The sequence below is a fragment of the Delphinapterus leucas genome, chromosome 20, assembly GCF_059928025.1.
Source record: "Delphinapterus leucas isolate spDelLeu-1000000601 "Yukka" chromosome 20, BTC_Dleu_Yukka2, whole genome shotgun sequence".
In the NCBI taxonomy this organism is placed as follows: domain Eukaryota; kingdom Metazoa; phylum Chordata; class Mammalia; order Artiodactyla; family Monodontidae; genus Delphinapterus; species Delphinapterus leucas.
In genome coordinates this window covers 7,582,207-7,596,614 of record NC_143148.1, presented here as the reverse complement: position 1 = coordinate 7,596,614, position 14,408 = coordinate 7,582,207, and the positions used below count along the sequence as shown (strand labels likewise).

Here is a 14,408-nt window from a genome sequence, read left to right as displayed (position 1 = left end):
ACCGACTCCCAGGCGCACACTCCCAAACTCAGACCCATCAACAGACACCCCAACTCTGGCGAAAGTTCCAACTCCACACTTAGACTCAGTCACGAGCGCAAACTCGGGCCCCCCCCGGCAAAAAGAGGGCTGCAAGCAATTCAGAGACGGTCCCACAAACACCTCAATTCATAACGCATAACTGCCCACCCGAACTCACACACCCCAAAGCAGGATCCCCGACTCCCGCCGGCGCCTTCCTACCTACCTCCCGGCCTGGGGCTGGGGAGCCGCGGGCGGGCGGGGCGCTGCGAGGGAGAAAGTTGCCCGGGAGCTTTGTTTGGGAAAAGTGGGAGGGACCGGAGGGGGGGCGGGTCCGGGCGCCGGACAGCGGGAAGGGGGATCCGACGGTGACAGTCTGGGAGAGGATTTTTGCTTTGGGAAAAGACAGGTGAAGTCTAGCTGAGGCCTGGTGAGAATTTCGGGATTCTGATGCTTGGATCCCTGAGAGAGGAGGAGAATTGGGGGTCTGGACACCGGGGTCTGAGGGAGGATTGATGGGGACCAGGAAACCTGTCTGTATCTGAGAGAGGAGGAAACTGGGGGCCAAGATTCCTGAGTCTGGAGGAGGAATGGTCTGGGGGCCCGGACTCCTGGCTACCCTCTAGTGTAGTTTGTGTGTTGGAGATGTGGAAGTGATTGATAGGACCACAAAAGAATCCTGTTCAGCGTCAAGTATATTTTTGAGCCTAGAGGTATGGAGATGGGTTTTTGATTGAATTCCACTGATTTCTTTTGATTGATTGGTTTCCTTGTGACCTCATCAGAGTTAAGGGTCGTGGACAAGACGACTTGGAGTTTATTGGAGGTTCACCAAGGTGGAGACTCCCGCATCCACACGCACTAGTGGGCTAGAGGTGGCAGCTCTCCCAGGACCCGGGGAGAGCCTCGGTGGCTGAGGAAAAAGATGAGGGTCCCGTAATTATACCCCTTAAAGATGAAGGGTCCCTTAAAGATGAGGAGTTGAGTGTTCAAACTCAAGAGACAAGAGGGGCTGGGGTCCAGACTCTGGGTCCTGAGGAAAAAGGGAGCCCGGATCCCGGGTTCCTTGTAGGGTGGTACAGGACTGGATTTAGGGTTTCTTGAGAGGGCGGAGCTTTTTAGTGGAACCGAAGAGGGCTCGGGGTTCAGCGTCCCTACATTGCACTCTATTGAGCGTATTAATCGTTTCAAAACCTGGAGAAGACGAAAAAGGACACGGAGAAACTCTCAGAGATAGATACAAAACTAAGCAGTGGGATAATCAGAAGGACTGCTCGGACGCGGGTATTTCATGAGCAGAGAGAGCCTAGGAATGGAACTGAGGGCGCTAAGGGCAAGATCTGGGGCACAGAGGCGTGGCCTAGGTGCGGGGGCGTGGCTCTAAGACAGGGGCGGGGCCACCTGCGATTGCAGAGTGACTCCGACACGATGGCCACGATCAGAGAACAGGGGCAACACTGGGTCTCCAGTGCCGAGGTCAACCGACAGGAGCGTGGCCTGAGTATGGGGGGTGTGAACTTGAAATCAACGCCCGGCTCTGGCTCAAGGGGCGTGGCCCTTCCCTTAAGGGCGTGACTGTCCAATAGAGGGCTGGGCTCATGGGTGAGGTCAGCAAATGGGGGCGTGGTCAGACAATAGAGGCGAGTCTAGGCCTCGAGGAGCTCATTCAGCGCTCCAGGTATCCGGCCTGGGCTCGAGATCAGAACTGTTTGGATTTAACAGTCCGTGGACGGCCAGAGACTGAGAGTCCGGTGACCAGGCTGTGGTCTAGTATAAAGGCGGGTCCCAGAAGAAGGGGCAGGGCGTGGGAGAAGGTGAGGAGGAGCGAGGTCTGAATACGAATGTGGGCGAAGAAGAGGAACGAGATCTGTTGTGTGAGGCAGAGCCCAGAAGAGACGGGCCTGAGGGGAGGGGAGGGGCCTGACACAATGGAGGAGGTTGGAGCAGAAGATGAGGGGGGGGGGAATGGGCGGGGTGTGCGGAGTTCCTGGGCCAGGGATAGGAAGGAGTTGTTGTCTAGCGTGGGGGTGTGGGCACTTAGGGGACGGAGCCTTTATGGGGGGCGGGGGGGCTCTGACCCCTGCCCTTGCCATAGCCTCCCGGCCCGCCCCGCAATGTGGCACCCGCTAGTCCTGTTGTTGCTGCTCCCCTCTGCCTCGGTGCCCCCCTCCACTGCAGCCCCGATCCGCGATGGTGACGCCCAGGAGAGCTCCTCGGGTTTTCTAGGTCTCCAGAGTCTACTCCAAGCCTTCACCCGGCTTTTCCTGAAAGTAAGCGCTGCCGTGTGTTGGGGAAAAGAAGAGGTACAGAGAAGAGGGACAGGGGCAGATGGTGACTGAGGGATGGAAGGGGTTCAGGGAGACAGAGTGGGAGACGGGTCGCGGCCAGATAGAAAGATAGAAAGAGGAGTCAAGGGACAGAGAGAGCGTGCAACAGGGAGACCGAGAGATAGGAAGAGAGGGAGGGAGACAGGCAGAGAGACAGACAGACAGGCGGAGAGAGGGATGGGGACAGAGAGACAGAAGACAGATGGAGGCAGGAATAGGAAAGTAATGGGACAGATGGGAATAGGAGGTGACCTGGTTAGGCCCTAAGGGTCAGAGGATGGAGAGAGAAGGGGATCCTGCCAAGGATCCTGCCAAGATGTCCTGGGGAGTCCGGAGGTCCAGCAGCTCATCAATTCCTCCCCCAGCCCCAGGATGACCTGCTGCGGGGCATGGACAGCTTCTTCTCTGCTCCTATGGACTTCCGGGGCCTCCCTAGGAACTACCACCAAGAAGAGAACCAGAAGCACAGGCTGGGAAACAAAACTCTCTCCAGCCACCTCCAGATTGACAAGGTGCCTATGCCAGGAAGTCCCTCCTGGAGTCTCCCTAAGATCCCTCATGCTGCAGTATCTGTCAGGGAGAAGGGCATAGGAGGAAAGAAGTTTTTTCTTACTCTTCTTTGGTTCCTCACAGGTGACCAACAACAAGACAGGAGAGGTGCTGATCTCTGAGAAGGTGGTGGCATCCATCGAGCCAGGAGAGGGGAGCTTGCAGGGTGACTGGAAGGTTAGGACACGCCCCCAGCAAAGTGTCCAAGCCCAAACACTTTCTGTAGTTTAGGAGGAAAAGATGAATTGACTCTCCCACTCCCTCTGTGCTGGACACCCTCTCTCTGGGCCTCAGTTTTATCATCTGTCAAAAGGGACTAACCAGCCCTCAGAAATGAGGTTTACAACCTCAGAGTACATCCTTGCTTGCTTCAAACCCCAGAGGGTTTTGTAAGCCAGACAGTGCTTTTCATTCCAAGTGTTTGGTAAGATTCACCCTCGTGAACCTCAAAGTGTGTTTTGATCTCAAAGTGCTCTGCAAACCTCCAAGGATTTTTTAATCTATCCCAAAGTGCTTGGTAAATCTCTCCCTTGTAAACATCAAAATGTGATTTTTAATAATTCCTAAGTACTTTATGAACCCCAAATGCTCTGTGTATCTCACCTTCGTAAACCTCTAAGAGTGATTCTAATCACAAAGTGCTTATTTTTTGATCCTAAAATGTTGTAAGAACACTCAAGTGCTTGGCAAACCCACATGGTTCTCCCACACACACTCCCAGTTTTTTATTTTAAAGATTTCAAATCTACAGAAAAGTTGCAAAAACAATAGTACCATAAACCTGTATCCACTTTTCCACAGAGCAGGGTTTCTCAACATCAGCACCATTGGCATTTGGGGCTGGATAATTTTTTGTTGTAGGGGGCTGTCCCGTGCCCTATACGATGTTTAGCAGCATCCCTGCCTCTACCCACTAGATGGAAGTAGCACCCACACCCCCTCCAGTTGTGACAACCAAAAATGTCTCCAGACTTGGGTTGAAAACCACTGGCCTAGTTTCACCACTTGTTAACATTTTACCATACTGACTTTCTTTTTACTTTTTTATTTTTGAACCATATGACAGTAAATTATTGACATCATGACACTTCACCCCTAAATCCTTCAGCAGATATCTCCTAAGAATAATGCATTCGCTTGTGTGTTACCGTAGTCCCATTTTTACACCCAAGAAATCAGACTATTATCTCTGTATTAGTTTGCTAGGGCTGCCGTAGTGAAGTCCCACAGATTGGGTGGCTTAAACAACAGACATGTATTGTCTCACGGTTCTGGAGGCTAGATGTCCAAGATCAAGGTGTCAGCAGGGTTGGTTCCTTCAGAGAGCTGTTGGGGAGAATCCGTTCCATTCCTCTTCCCTAGCTTCTGGTGGTTTGCTGACAATTCTTTAGCATTCCTTGGCAGGTTGAGGCATCATCCCCATCTCTGCCTTCATCTTTGCATGGGGTTCTCCCTATGTGCATTTCTATGTCCAGATTTCCCCTTTGCATAAGAACACCAGTCAGATTAGAGCCCACTCTAATGACCTCATCTTAACTAATGAAAACTACATAGTGACCCTATTTCCAAACGAGATTACATTCTGAGCTACTAGGGTCCTAATGGACCTCAACATATGAGTTGGAGAGTGGGGGAGACACAATTCAACCTGTAACCATCTCCTATGGGGCTTCCCAAACCTCAACGTACTGAAATGTAGACTCTTGATTCAGTAGGTCTGGATGGGGTAGGGCCCGCTCATTTGCATGTCTAACAAGCTCCCAAGTGATGCTGACGCTGCTGGTCCACAACCCTCACTTTGAGTAGCAAGGACCGAACAGACATTGAAATGTCCCTGCTGGACCAAAAGCTGTCCACAAGAGCTGATGTGATTGATGTTTGATCCAGGATTCAGTCAAGGATCACATGTTGCAACTGTAGTCATGATTCTTTAATCCCAAAGTGCTTTGTACATTTCAAACTGCTTTCTAAACCTCGGGGAATGCTTAATCCTAAAGTGCTTCTGAAACCTCCAAAATGTGTTTTCAAACCCAGAGTATTCTATAAACCTCAGAGTATTTTTAATTCTAAAGCGCTTATAAACCCGAGTGTTTTGTAAGCTGCAGGGTGAGCTTTTAATTCCCAAAGCCCCCCATAGGTGGCAAAGTGGGTTGAGTATGCCAGGGGAGCACCTTGAGGCTGTCACTTGGAGTTTGAGAGGGTCTCCTTGTCCCTCTTCACCAGGTACCCAAGATAGAGGAGAAGGAGGCCCTGGTGCCTGTCCCAAAGGCCGTGGACAGCTTCCACCCGGAACCCCACCCCCGAATGGCCTTCTGGATCATGAAGCTGCCACGGCGGAGGTCCCACCAGGATGCCCAGGAGAGCGACCACTGGCTCAGTGAGAAGCGACACCGCCTGCAGGCCATCCGGGATGGGCTCCGAGAGGGGACCCGCGAGGACGTCCTCGAACAGGGGACCCAGAGCTCCTCTCATGCCAGGCTGCCTGCCCGCAAGACCCACTTCCTGTATATCCTCAGGCCCTCCCAGCAGTTATAGTGGGGGGACCAGGGAACACCTGCATGTACCCCCCCACCAGACCCCACCCCAGGCACCATATGGAAATTAAACTTTTTCTTACATCCAGCAGCACTGTCTCCTTTGGAGATCTGTCCTCAGGCCTCAGCCAGCCAAGCCATGGCAAGTCCCCCCAACCTTAACCTTCAGCATGACATCTGGCTGAGATGTTAGTTCCTGCCAATGTCTCTGTGTTGTTTACTGATTCAGACGCCATCTGTCTTCTGACTGAGCAACTCTGTGACCTCCAGCCCCATCAGTATCCTCAGTCCCCATCCCTGTCACCTCCAGCTCTGTCTGCCCTCCAGCTCCCAGCTCTTTCACTCGAGTCCTGTCTGTCCACTCTGCCCTTGCATTAGTTTCCTGTTACTGCTGCAAAAAATGACCGCTAATGTAGCAACTTAAAACAACACAAATGTATCCTCTCACTGGTCTACAGGTCAGAAATCCAGGACGGCTGGGCTGGTCCTCTGTGCAGGTATCACAAGGGCAACATCAAGGTGTTAGCCAGCGGGGTTCTTACCTGGAGGCTCTGGGACAGCTCTGCTTCGAAGATCATTCAGGTTGTTGGCACAATCAAGTCCCTTGGGGTTGAACTGAGGTCCCTGCTTCCTTGCTGGCTGTCACCTGGGCCACCCACACTTAGTTCCTAGAGGTCTCTCTCCGGTTTTTGCATGTGGATCCCATACTTCAAATCTCACGCGTGGAATCTCTCTGTATTTCCCTTCTGCCCCATCTCCCTTATGTGTTCCTCTTCCTCTTCCAGCAGGAGAGAGTTCTCTGCCTTGAAGGGCTCATGGGATTGGATTGAGCCCACCTGGACAACATATTAAACAGGTTCCATGAATTAGACAGGGGCCATCTTTGGGAGGCCATTATTCTGTCCAGACCCTGTCACCTCCAGCCCCCAAGTCTGTGTTTCCAGCCCCATCTCTGTTACATCCACCTGTCTCCATTCTCTCATCTTTGTCTTTTCATTCCCTGACACTCAATTTACATGCTGACTCCATCTCGAATTGCTCTGTGTCTCTCTCCCTTTGTCCCTCTGTCTGTCCCTCTATGAGCGTCACCTCAGACTCTAACTCTGCAAGCCAGGCCTGCTGCCTCAGCCAAACCTGGAAGCTCAGAGACCCTGTCTTGGGTGCCCTGCCACTGTGCCCCCATCCCCCATCCTCAGAGCACGCCCCTATTCCCTCCAAGACCCCTCTCTCAAGACCCACCATTGACGGAGTTCCCTGGCGGTCCAGTGGTCAGGACTCCACACTTCCACTGCAGGGGGCACAGGTTCGATCCCTCATTGGGGAACTAGGATCCCGTACGCCATGCTGTGGGGGCAAAAAAAAAAAATTGAGAAGGCACATGAGGGTCTTCATGGTGCTGCGTCTTGTAGGGGTGCAGACACAACATGCACTTTCTCCCTCGAAGCCCGGGTTCAGGGTTGGATCACCCCACAGAGAGACTCAGCACATTCAGGAAATTAGCAATGTGTGGGCATAAATAAAAGAGAATTTCCTTTTGAAAAAAAATAGGTTTTTGATTATTCCAAATAAGCATCAATATGTCCTCATGGAGAATATCAGAACTTGACTGGCCTTTCCATACCTTCTCTCCCCACCCCCCCAGTCCCATTCACTTTCCCACCATTGACACTATTTCTTGTGTTTTTGGTAAGTGTATTAGTCGGCTAGGACCGCCATAAGAAAAACCACAGACTGGGTGACTTAAACAACAGAATTTTATTTTCTCACAGTTCTGGAGGTAGAAGTCTGACATCAAGGTGTCGGCCAGTTAGGTGTCTTCTGAGGCCTCTCTCCCTGACTTACAGATGGCCATCTTTTCTTTGTGTCTTCACGTGGTCTTTTCCCATGCACGCACATGTCTGCGTCCAAATTTCCTCCTCTTGTAAGGACATCAGTCATACTGGATTAGGGCCCATCTTAGAGACCTCCTCTTAATTTAATAATCTCTTTGAAGATCTGTCTCCAAATATGATTGTATTCTGAAGTACCAGTGGGTAGGGCTTCAACATATGAATTTTTGGAAGGACACACATCAGCTTCTAACAGTACATATTCTTGCTAAATATGATCATTCCTTTTTATGCATGTATTTGTAATTTCCATAGGTGGTATTACACACGTCATTCTTATGGGGCTTTTTTTTTTAGCACCTTCTTTAAGACTCCTCCATATTGCATTGGTACATCCAATATCCATCCAATCCACTGAATAAATTCCATGGTCAGTCTTCACCACATGTAACCTTTCCACACTCTCAGTGATACACAACTGAATTGCTTCTGACTTCTCACCATTACAAATAATGCTACAATAAACATTAGTATATATGTCCCCCTGTGGTCCAGAAGGAGGGCAGGAGGGATCTGGGGAGCTATAACCAGAAAAGAATTGCTGGGTTGTAGGGGATGCATCTACCTATTTTGATTAGGTAAAATGTTCTGACAAGTCTACTCCCTCTAGCAGTCCATGGGGATTCCATAACCTTAACCACACCTGGCATCTGGGGAAATCGATGTTTCCCTGTCTGTAGATCAATAGAAGTATGCATCCATAGGTGATCCAGATACGGCATTATCAGACACAGACCTTAAGGTAACTATGATTAATATGCTCAAAAAAATAGATGAAAAGATGGAGAATTTCATCAGAGAACCGGAACCTAAAAAGTGGGGGGGGAGGAGATGGAATCCAGTGTAAATTTTAGAACTTATAAATAAATTAAAAATTCAGCAGATGGGTTTTACAGCAGATTAGACACAGTGGGAAAGAGGTCAGTAGAAATAGCCAGACTGAATCAGTGAAAAAGGATGGAAAATATACAAAAGACATATGAGACATACTGGTCATGGTGAAAAAGCCTTTCAAACATATATTGAAGTCCTAGAAGTAGAGAGAAAAGAGAAAGAGTACTAAGCAACATTTGAAGAGACACTAGCCAAGAATTTTACAAAGTTGATGAGACATCAACTCACAGATTCAAGCTTTAGGAACCCCAAGCAGAATAAACACAAAGAAACCACACTTAGGCATATCACATTAAAACCTATGAAAACCTAAAACAACAACAAACCTTGAAAGCAGCCAAAGGAAAAGGACACTTTACTTCAAAGAGGAAATAAGACAGACAGCTGACTTGTAAATAGGAAAAAAAAATGGAAGTCAGAAAACAATTCAATGACACAGTCAAAAGGCTGAAAGAAAGCCATCGTCAATCTAGAATATCATACCCAGTGAAAACATCCTTCAAAAGTAATGGCAAAGGGACTTCCCCGGTGGTCCAGTGGAAAAGAATCCACCTTCCAATGCAGGCAACACGGGTTCAATCCCTGGTTGGGGAACTAGGTTCCCACACGCTCCAGGGCAGCTAAGCCCATGCATCACAACTACTGAGCTTGCACGCCTCAATGAGAGAGCCCACACGCCACAACTAGGACTCAATGCAGCCAAAAAAAAAAAAAAGTAATGGGAAAATAAAGACATTTTTTTCAGACAAACTGAAACGAAACATTTATCAGCAGCAGTCCTGCACAAAAAGAAATGCTAGAGTTTGTCAGGTAGGAGGAAATGCCTCCAGATGAAAGTTCAGTAATGAGGGGAGATACAAAGAACCCTGAGGTAAGTATGTGCCAAATCTAAGTGAATACTGACTGCTTAAAACAATAACAATAATATCTTGTGGAATTTAAAATATATGCAGAATTAAAATGAACAACAGGGAATTCCTGTGGTTAGGACTCGGTGCTCTCACTGCCAAGGGCCCAGGTTCAATCCCCTGTCGGGGAACTAAGATCCCACAAGCTGCTCGGTGCAGCCAAAATAAATAAATTAATTAAATAAATAAAATGCAAGACAACAGGCAGGAGGAGCTAAATGGAATTAAAGTGTCGTTAGGTCCTCACGTAGTCCAAGAAATGATAAAAGTACTAATTTAAAGTAGAACTCTAATAAGCCAAGGATGCCTATGGTAGTCTCTAGGAAAACCACCAAAAAAATAAAAGAACATAACCATAAACATAACAGAAGAAGAAGAATAAAACATAACAGAAGAGAAAAAAAAAACAAAAAACTTGACTAATATAAAAGAAAGCCAGAAAAGAAGAGAATACACAGAACAGATTAGATGGGGGAAATATATAACAAATAGCAAAATGGTAGATCTAAAGAAAAATATCAGTATTACATTAAAACTAAATGGAACTTTATCAGAATTGTTCCGTTAAGACTCGTGCATTTTAACACGTGTAAAGTTTACCTGAAAATAAGAAACGTTAAAAAAAATAAATAACAATATAAAGTGGGATGAGGGTACAGGTATAAATAAGAGAATGGCAGAATGTTGACCATTATTAAAGCTGGGTGTTGGATACATGGGGCTTTGTTCTGCTCACTTTGTATATATTTGAGGTTTTTCAAAATGAAGGGTTTTTTTTTAAGTAACTGGAACTAAATACTCCCAATAAAGGCAAAGATTTCCTGATCTACAACTATGCAACTATGCAACTGTATAGCTGAATTTCACAACAATTGAGCAAAAGAACCAGATCACAAAAGCGTACATACTATATGGTTCCACTTATACGGAGTATGAAAACAAGCAAAAGTAATCTATGCTGTTAGCAACAAGGGTAGGGGGTACCCTTGGGGAGACTGCTGGTGCTGTGTCTGGGTGGACAAGGGTCTAGAGTTATTAACTTTTGTCCTTCCTGGTAGAGAGGGGAGAGGGAACACCTTTACAAATTTATATCCATGGGGATTCCCTGGTGGTCCAGTGGTTAGGACTCCGACCTTCCACTGCAGGGGACATGGGTTCCATCCCTCATCAGGGAACTAAGATCCCGCAAGCCACATGGTGCTGTCAAAAGACAAACAAACAAACAAAACAAATTTATATCCAGCTTTTAGGCAAATAGGGAAGGGCAGAGAGCTTTTCTTGTATCTGCTTCTTCTCAATTGTGTTCAGTTCAAAATGATCCTTATGCCATAGTTGGATATTTTGGGGTGGCATATTCTGCTACCCTTCACTGTGTATAAGATTAATATACCCTAATCAATTATATTCCTAAACATTAGGAACAAAAAGATTTTTAATGCAATTTTTAAAAATATGATTTGCATTAGCAAAACAAACAAAATACCTACGAATAAACCTAACAAAAGATTTGCTAGATCTCTGACATTACTGAGAGTAATTAAAGAAAATCTGGATAAATAATTCATAGTAACAGTATACATAATTGCCAAAAAGCAGAAACAACCCAATGTCCATCGAGAGTAAAATGATTCAGTTGTAGCGTATTCATACAATGGAATATTACACAGCAGTGAAATAAATGACCTACTGCTACATGATGAATTCTATAAATATAACGTTGAGCAAAAGAGGCCATAATTCAAGGCGGTTACCTTTGGGGGGTAATGATTAAGAGGAAGTGTGAAGATTTCTGGGCTGCAGGCAATACTCTCTTTTTTTATATGGATGGTTTCATTAATGTATTACTCTATAAAAATTTAATTGAGGCATAACTTAAGATTTAGTACTTTATGTATAACTACACTATAAAATGGTTTTTTAATTATTTTAGGTTTTACAGAATTATTTTCCTCAAAAAAAGGAAAAAAAACAAGAAATACTGAAGGAATAAAATGAAAGAATGAAATTATACTAATAAAGTTAACGATGTCCAACACTTACCAGCCAGGGCTAAGAAAACTCTAGGCAAACATTCTTATTGAACTCTCATAAGACCCCATAGGGTGGATATTACTTGTTCCCATTTTAGGGAAGAAGCTGAGAGGTTCAGAGAGGTGAAATCACTTGCCAAAGTCACAGAGCAATGGCACTAGGTTTGTCTGATTCCCTATCTCACACTGTTAACCATTCACCACATCACCTGTCAAACAGGTTCTTTCCCAGGTCTTATAACAAGCTGCCACCTAATAGCCAAAATAATAACTATCAATTAACAAGGATTACCACCTTAAGTCCTCAAGGTAACCTAAGAATCAATTATTATCTCCATTTCTGGGAGGAAAACTGAGGCTCAGAGAGGGTAAGCCATTGTGCCAAGGTTACAGGTAGGAAGTGATGGAGCCAAAATTCAAACCCAAGAACGTCTGACTCCAGCCTTATCATCACTCTAACACTGACCAGTAGTTACCAGGCACGGATTCTGTCCCTTCATTCATTCACTCAACGAAAAATTTTGAGCGCCCACACTGGGCCAGCCATGTTCTAGTCCCCAAACAGCCTCCTGCTGCTCAGGGCTCACATTCCAGTGAGGGGTGACAAAGACAGTACACAAATATAGAATATGTCACGTGGCGAGACGTGCCACGAGGACCAATAAAAAAGAGTAAGTAGAGAGATGGGGGGGTCTGAATTACAGGCAGTGTGTCAGAGGAAAGCCTCTCTGAGGAAGTAACACTTGAATGAATAAGGATGGGATGAACGGAAGAATGCAAAATGATTCCTTTTCTGTGTCTAGGCTAGCAAAGAGGCTGAATGCGTGGGACATCTTTTACCCCTAATGCCCCTCCTTAGGAGTCAATTTGGGATATAATTCTCTTCCTCGCTCTAGCCAGAAAAGCTGAGGCTATTTTTCCTCCACTCTCTCCTAAAAGGAATGAATAAAACGGTTTGGGAAAGAATCCTTCGGGGACCTATTAATACATGGTGACTGGAGCCACAAAAAGGCACGGGAGTGGTGAGGCAGGACAGGGCAGGGCATCATTGTGACGGTGACCGGCAACCTGGCACGGAACAGAGGGCAAAAGGGGGACGGCTTGCTGACTGATAAGAAGTGGGGGATGGACCAGGGGTCCCTCAGGCCAACGCTCCCTTGCTTGGGCCCATTTCACCTAAGCTTGAGGGCGTAGAGAAGATTCCAGCGCAGGTGACGCAGCCCCCACCGCCCTCTCCCGGCAGCTGTAGTCCCTTCACCCTTCGCCCGCTCGGCCGATACGCATGCGCCCGCTTCACGAGACCGGTCGCGCGCCCCGGCAGCCCCACGCATGCGCGGCCTTACAGGTAACCGACTACACCCGCGCACGCCTGGCCCCCGTGTGCGCCTGCGTCGGGGGAGGAGCTCTGAGACGCCGCGCGCGCTCTCGATCCCACCCCGCCGCCTTTGCTTTTCCGGGCGGGCGCAACGCACGCGCCTCTCCTCAACAACCCAGGTGCCGTTTGTTTGTCGTTCGTGGCCCTCAGCTGTGTCCCTAGACTGGGACGTGGCCTCAGGTGCGCCCTGGCCGTGTCGAGGTTCCCCGGACCAGCCGAGTCAGAACCCCTCCTGAAATCCTGGCAGAGCCCCCAAATCCTACGGGAGAGTCCCCAATATCAGGGCCTTCCAAGGCTTGTTAAAAGTCTCTTTGAAATCCTGACCAGATCCCCTCAGAAATACTGAAAGGAACCCCCCAGGAAATCTTGTAGATGACCCCTGAAATCCTGTCAGAATCTTCTAGAAATTCTGTCAGACTTCTCCCTCAGAGCCTGTCAGAGACACCCCCCCAAACCCTGTTTCGCTCCTCCCAACTCCTATCAGAACCCTCCCCCCAAGTCCTGCCAGAGGTCCCCAGAAACCAAAAATCCTGTCAGATTCCCCTCCAAAATCCTGTTAGAGACGCCCTCCCCCGAAATCCGGAGACTCCCCAGAAATCCAGTCAGAGACCCCCTTGAAATCCCCACAATGCTTGCTTGGGTCCTCCTCCTGCCAGAATCTCCCCGTCAAAGACCCCTGAGGTCCACCAGAGCCTCCCTCGGTCCCCCACCAGAGCCTCCCTCGGTCCCTCACCAGGAGTGTGTCCCCCAAGCCCTGTCAGAGGCTCCCAGGGCCTGTCAGCACCCTCGCTCGCAGGGACCCTTCCCCACTCAGGCCCCACAGCCGTCACCCCCCTTCTGCACCCCCCAGCCTGGTCCACACTCTGGAAGGGTCTCTCTTGAAAGACCCCTTTTTCTAGGACCTTCTAAAAGCCACCAGGAAGTGTGCACTCCACAGCTGTGGACTCCCGTCTGGCACCAGGGGGAGCAGGGCGTGGGGAGTACTTGGTGAGGAAAGGGGGGGCTGAGTGGGTGGGGTGAGGACAGACAGGCCCCAGGTGACCGTATGTTGACCGTGTGCCCCAGTGTGCCCAGTTCAGCCTTATATGGGCACCATTGTCTGTTGTCATTATTCACATTATTCACACTTTCACTCTTGAAAGTGTCCTGGAGTTGGGACAGTAAGTCGTATGGTCAACCTGGGTATGATGGAAGCAGGACAGGGCACTGTCAGGGCACAAGGGAGGGAGTCCCTAACTGCTCTAGGCACTCAAGGAAGGCTCCCCAGAGGAGCTGCGAGTCTGGGCCTGGGAGGACCATGGGAAGATGCTGAGTCTCTATATGGGCCGTGAGGGACATGGAGGTCGGCCAGTGGAGAGCAAAGTGACAAGAAGAAGCCAGGAGTTTCAGGGACAACTCTGTGCTGAACCAGCCTGAGGGGCTGGACTTAGTCCTGAGGGCACTAGGGAGCCATGGGAGGGCTGGGAGCAGGAGAGAGGTGGGGATCAAACTCACAGGCGAAGCCAGCAGTTCCAAATACAAGCTGATAGGGCAAGAATGTCAGTAGCCCAGGGTGGTGTGAGAACCCAGGGACAGCCCCTCTTTCGGAAACGTTTTCCAGAGGAGGGGACATGGGAGCTGAGACAGGAAGGGCCAGTGAAGAGGATGTCCCAGGCAGAGACCTGGAGGTGGGAAGAACTGGCTCAGTTTGGGGAACAGCACACAGTTCAGAGTTGCTGGAGCAGCAAGTGGGATTTGGGGTCAGGGAGACAGGTGGGATCAGGCCATGAAGGGCCTTCGATATCAAGTCCAAGGTCTAGGCTTTGTCCACGGGGTGCTTGGGCGCTGTGGAAAGACATTGAGCAGGGGAGGGGCGGGTAGCTCTGGGGCCCTGTGAGGATG

General features: G+C 48.7%; 1 protein-coding gene across 1 annotated transcript; it reads left to right on the top strand.

The window, feature by feature from the left end:
- Positions 1-1,664: 1,664 nt before the first annotated feature.
- On the top strand, positions 1,665-5,521 carry DKKL1 (dickkopf like acrosomal protein 1). The gene is made up of 5 exons (XM_022585106.3): positions 1,665-1,835; positions 2,117-2,291; positions 2,714-2,860; positions 2,982-3,074; positions 5,121-5,521. Exons 2-5 carry the CDS (start codon positions 2,136-2,138, stop codon positions 5,430-5,432), a joined length of 708 nt encoding a protein of 235 aa, XP_022440814.2. The 5' UTR covers positions 1,665-1,835; positions 2,117-2,135; the 3' UTR covers positions 5,433-5,521.
- The last annotated feature ends 8,887 nt before the right edge of the window (positions 5,522-14,408 follow it).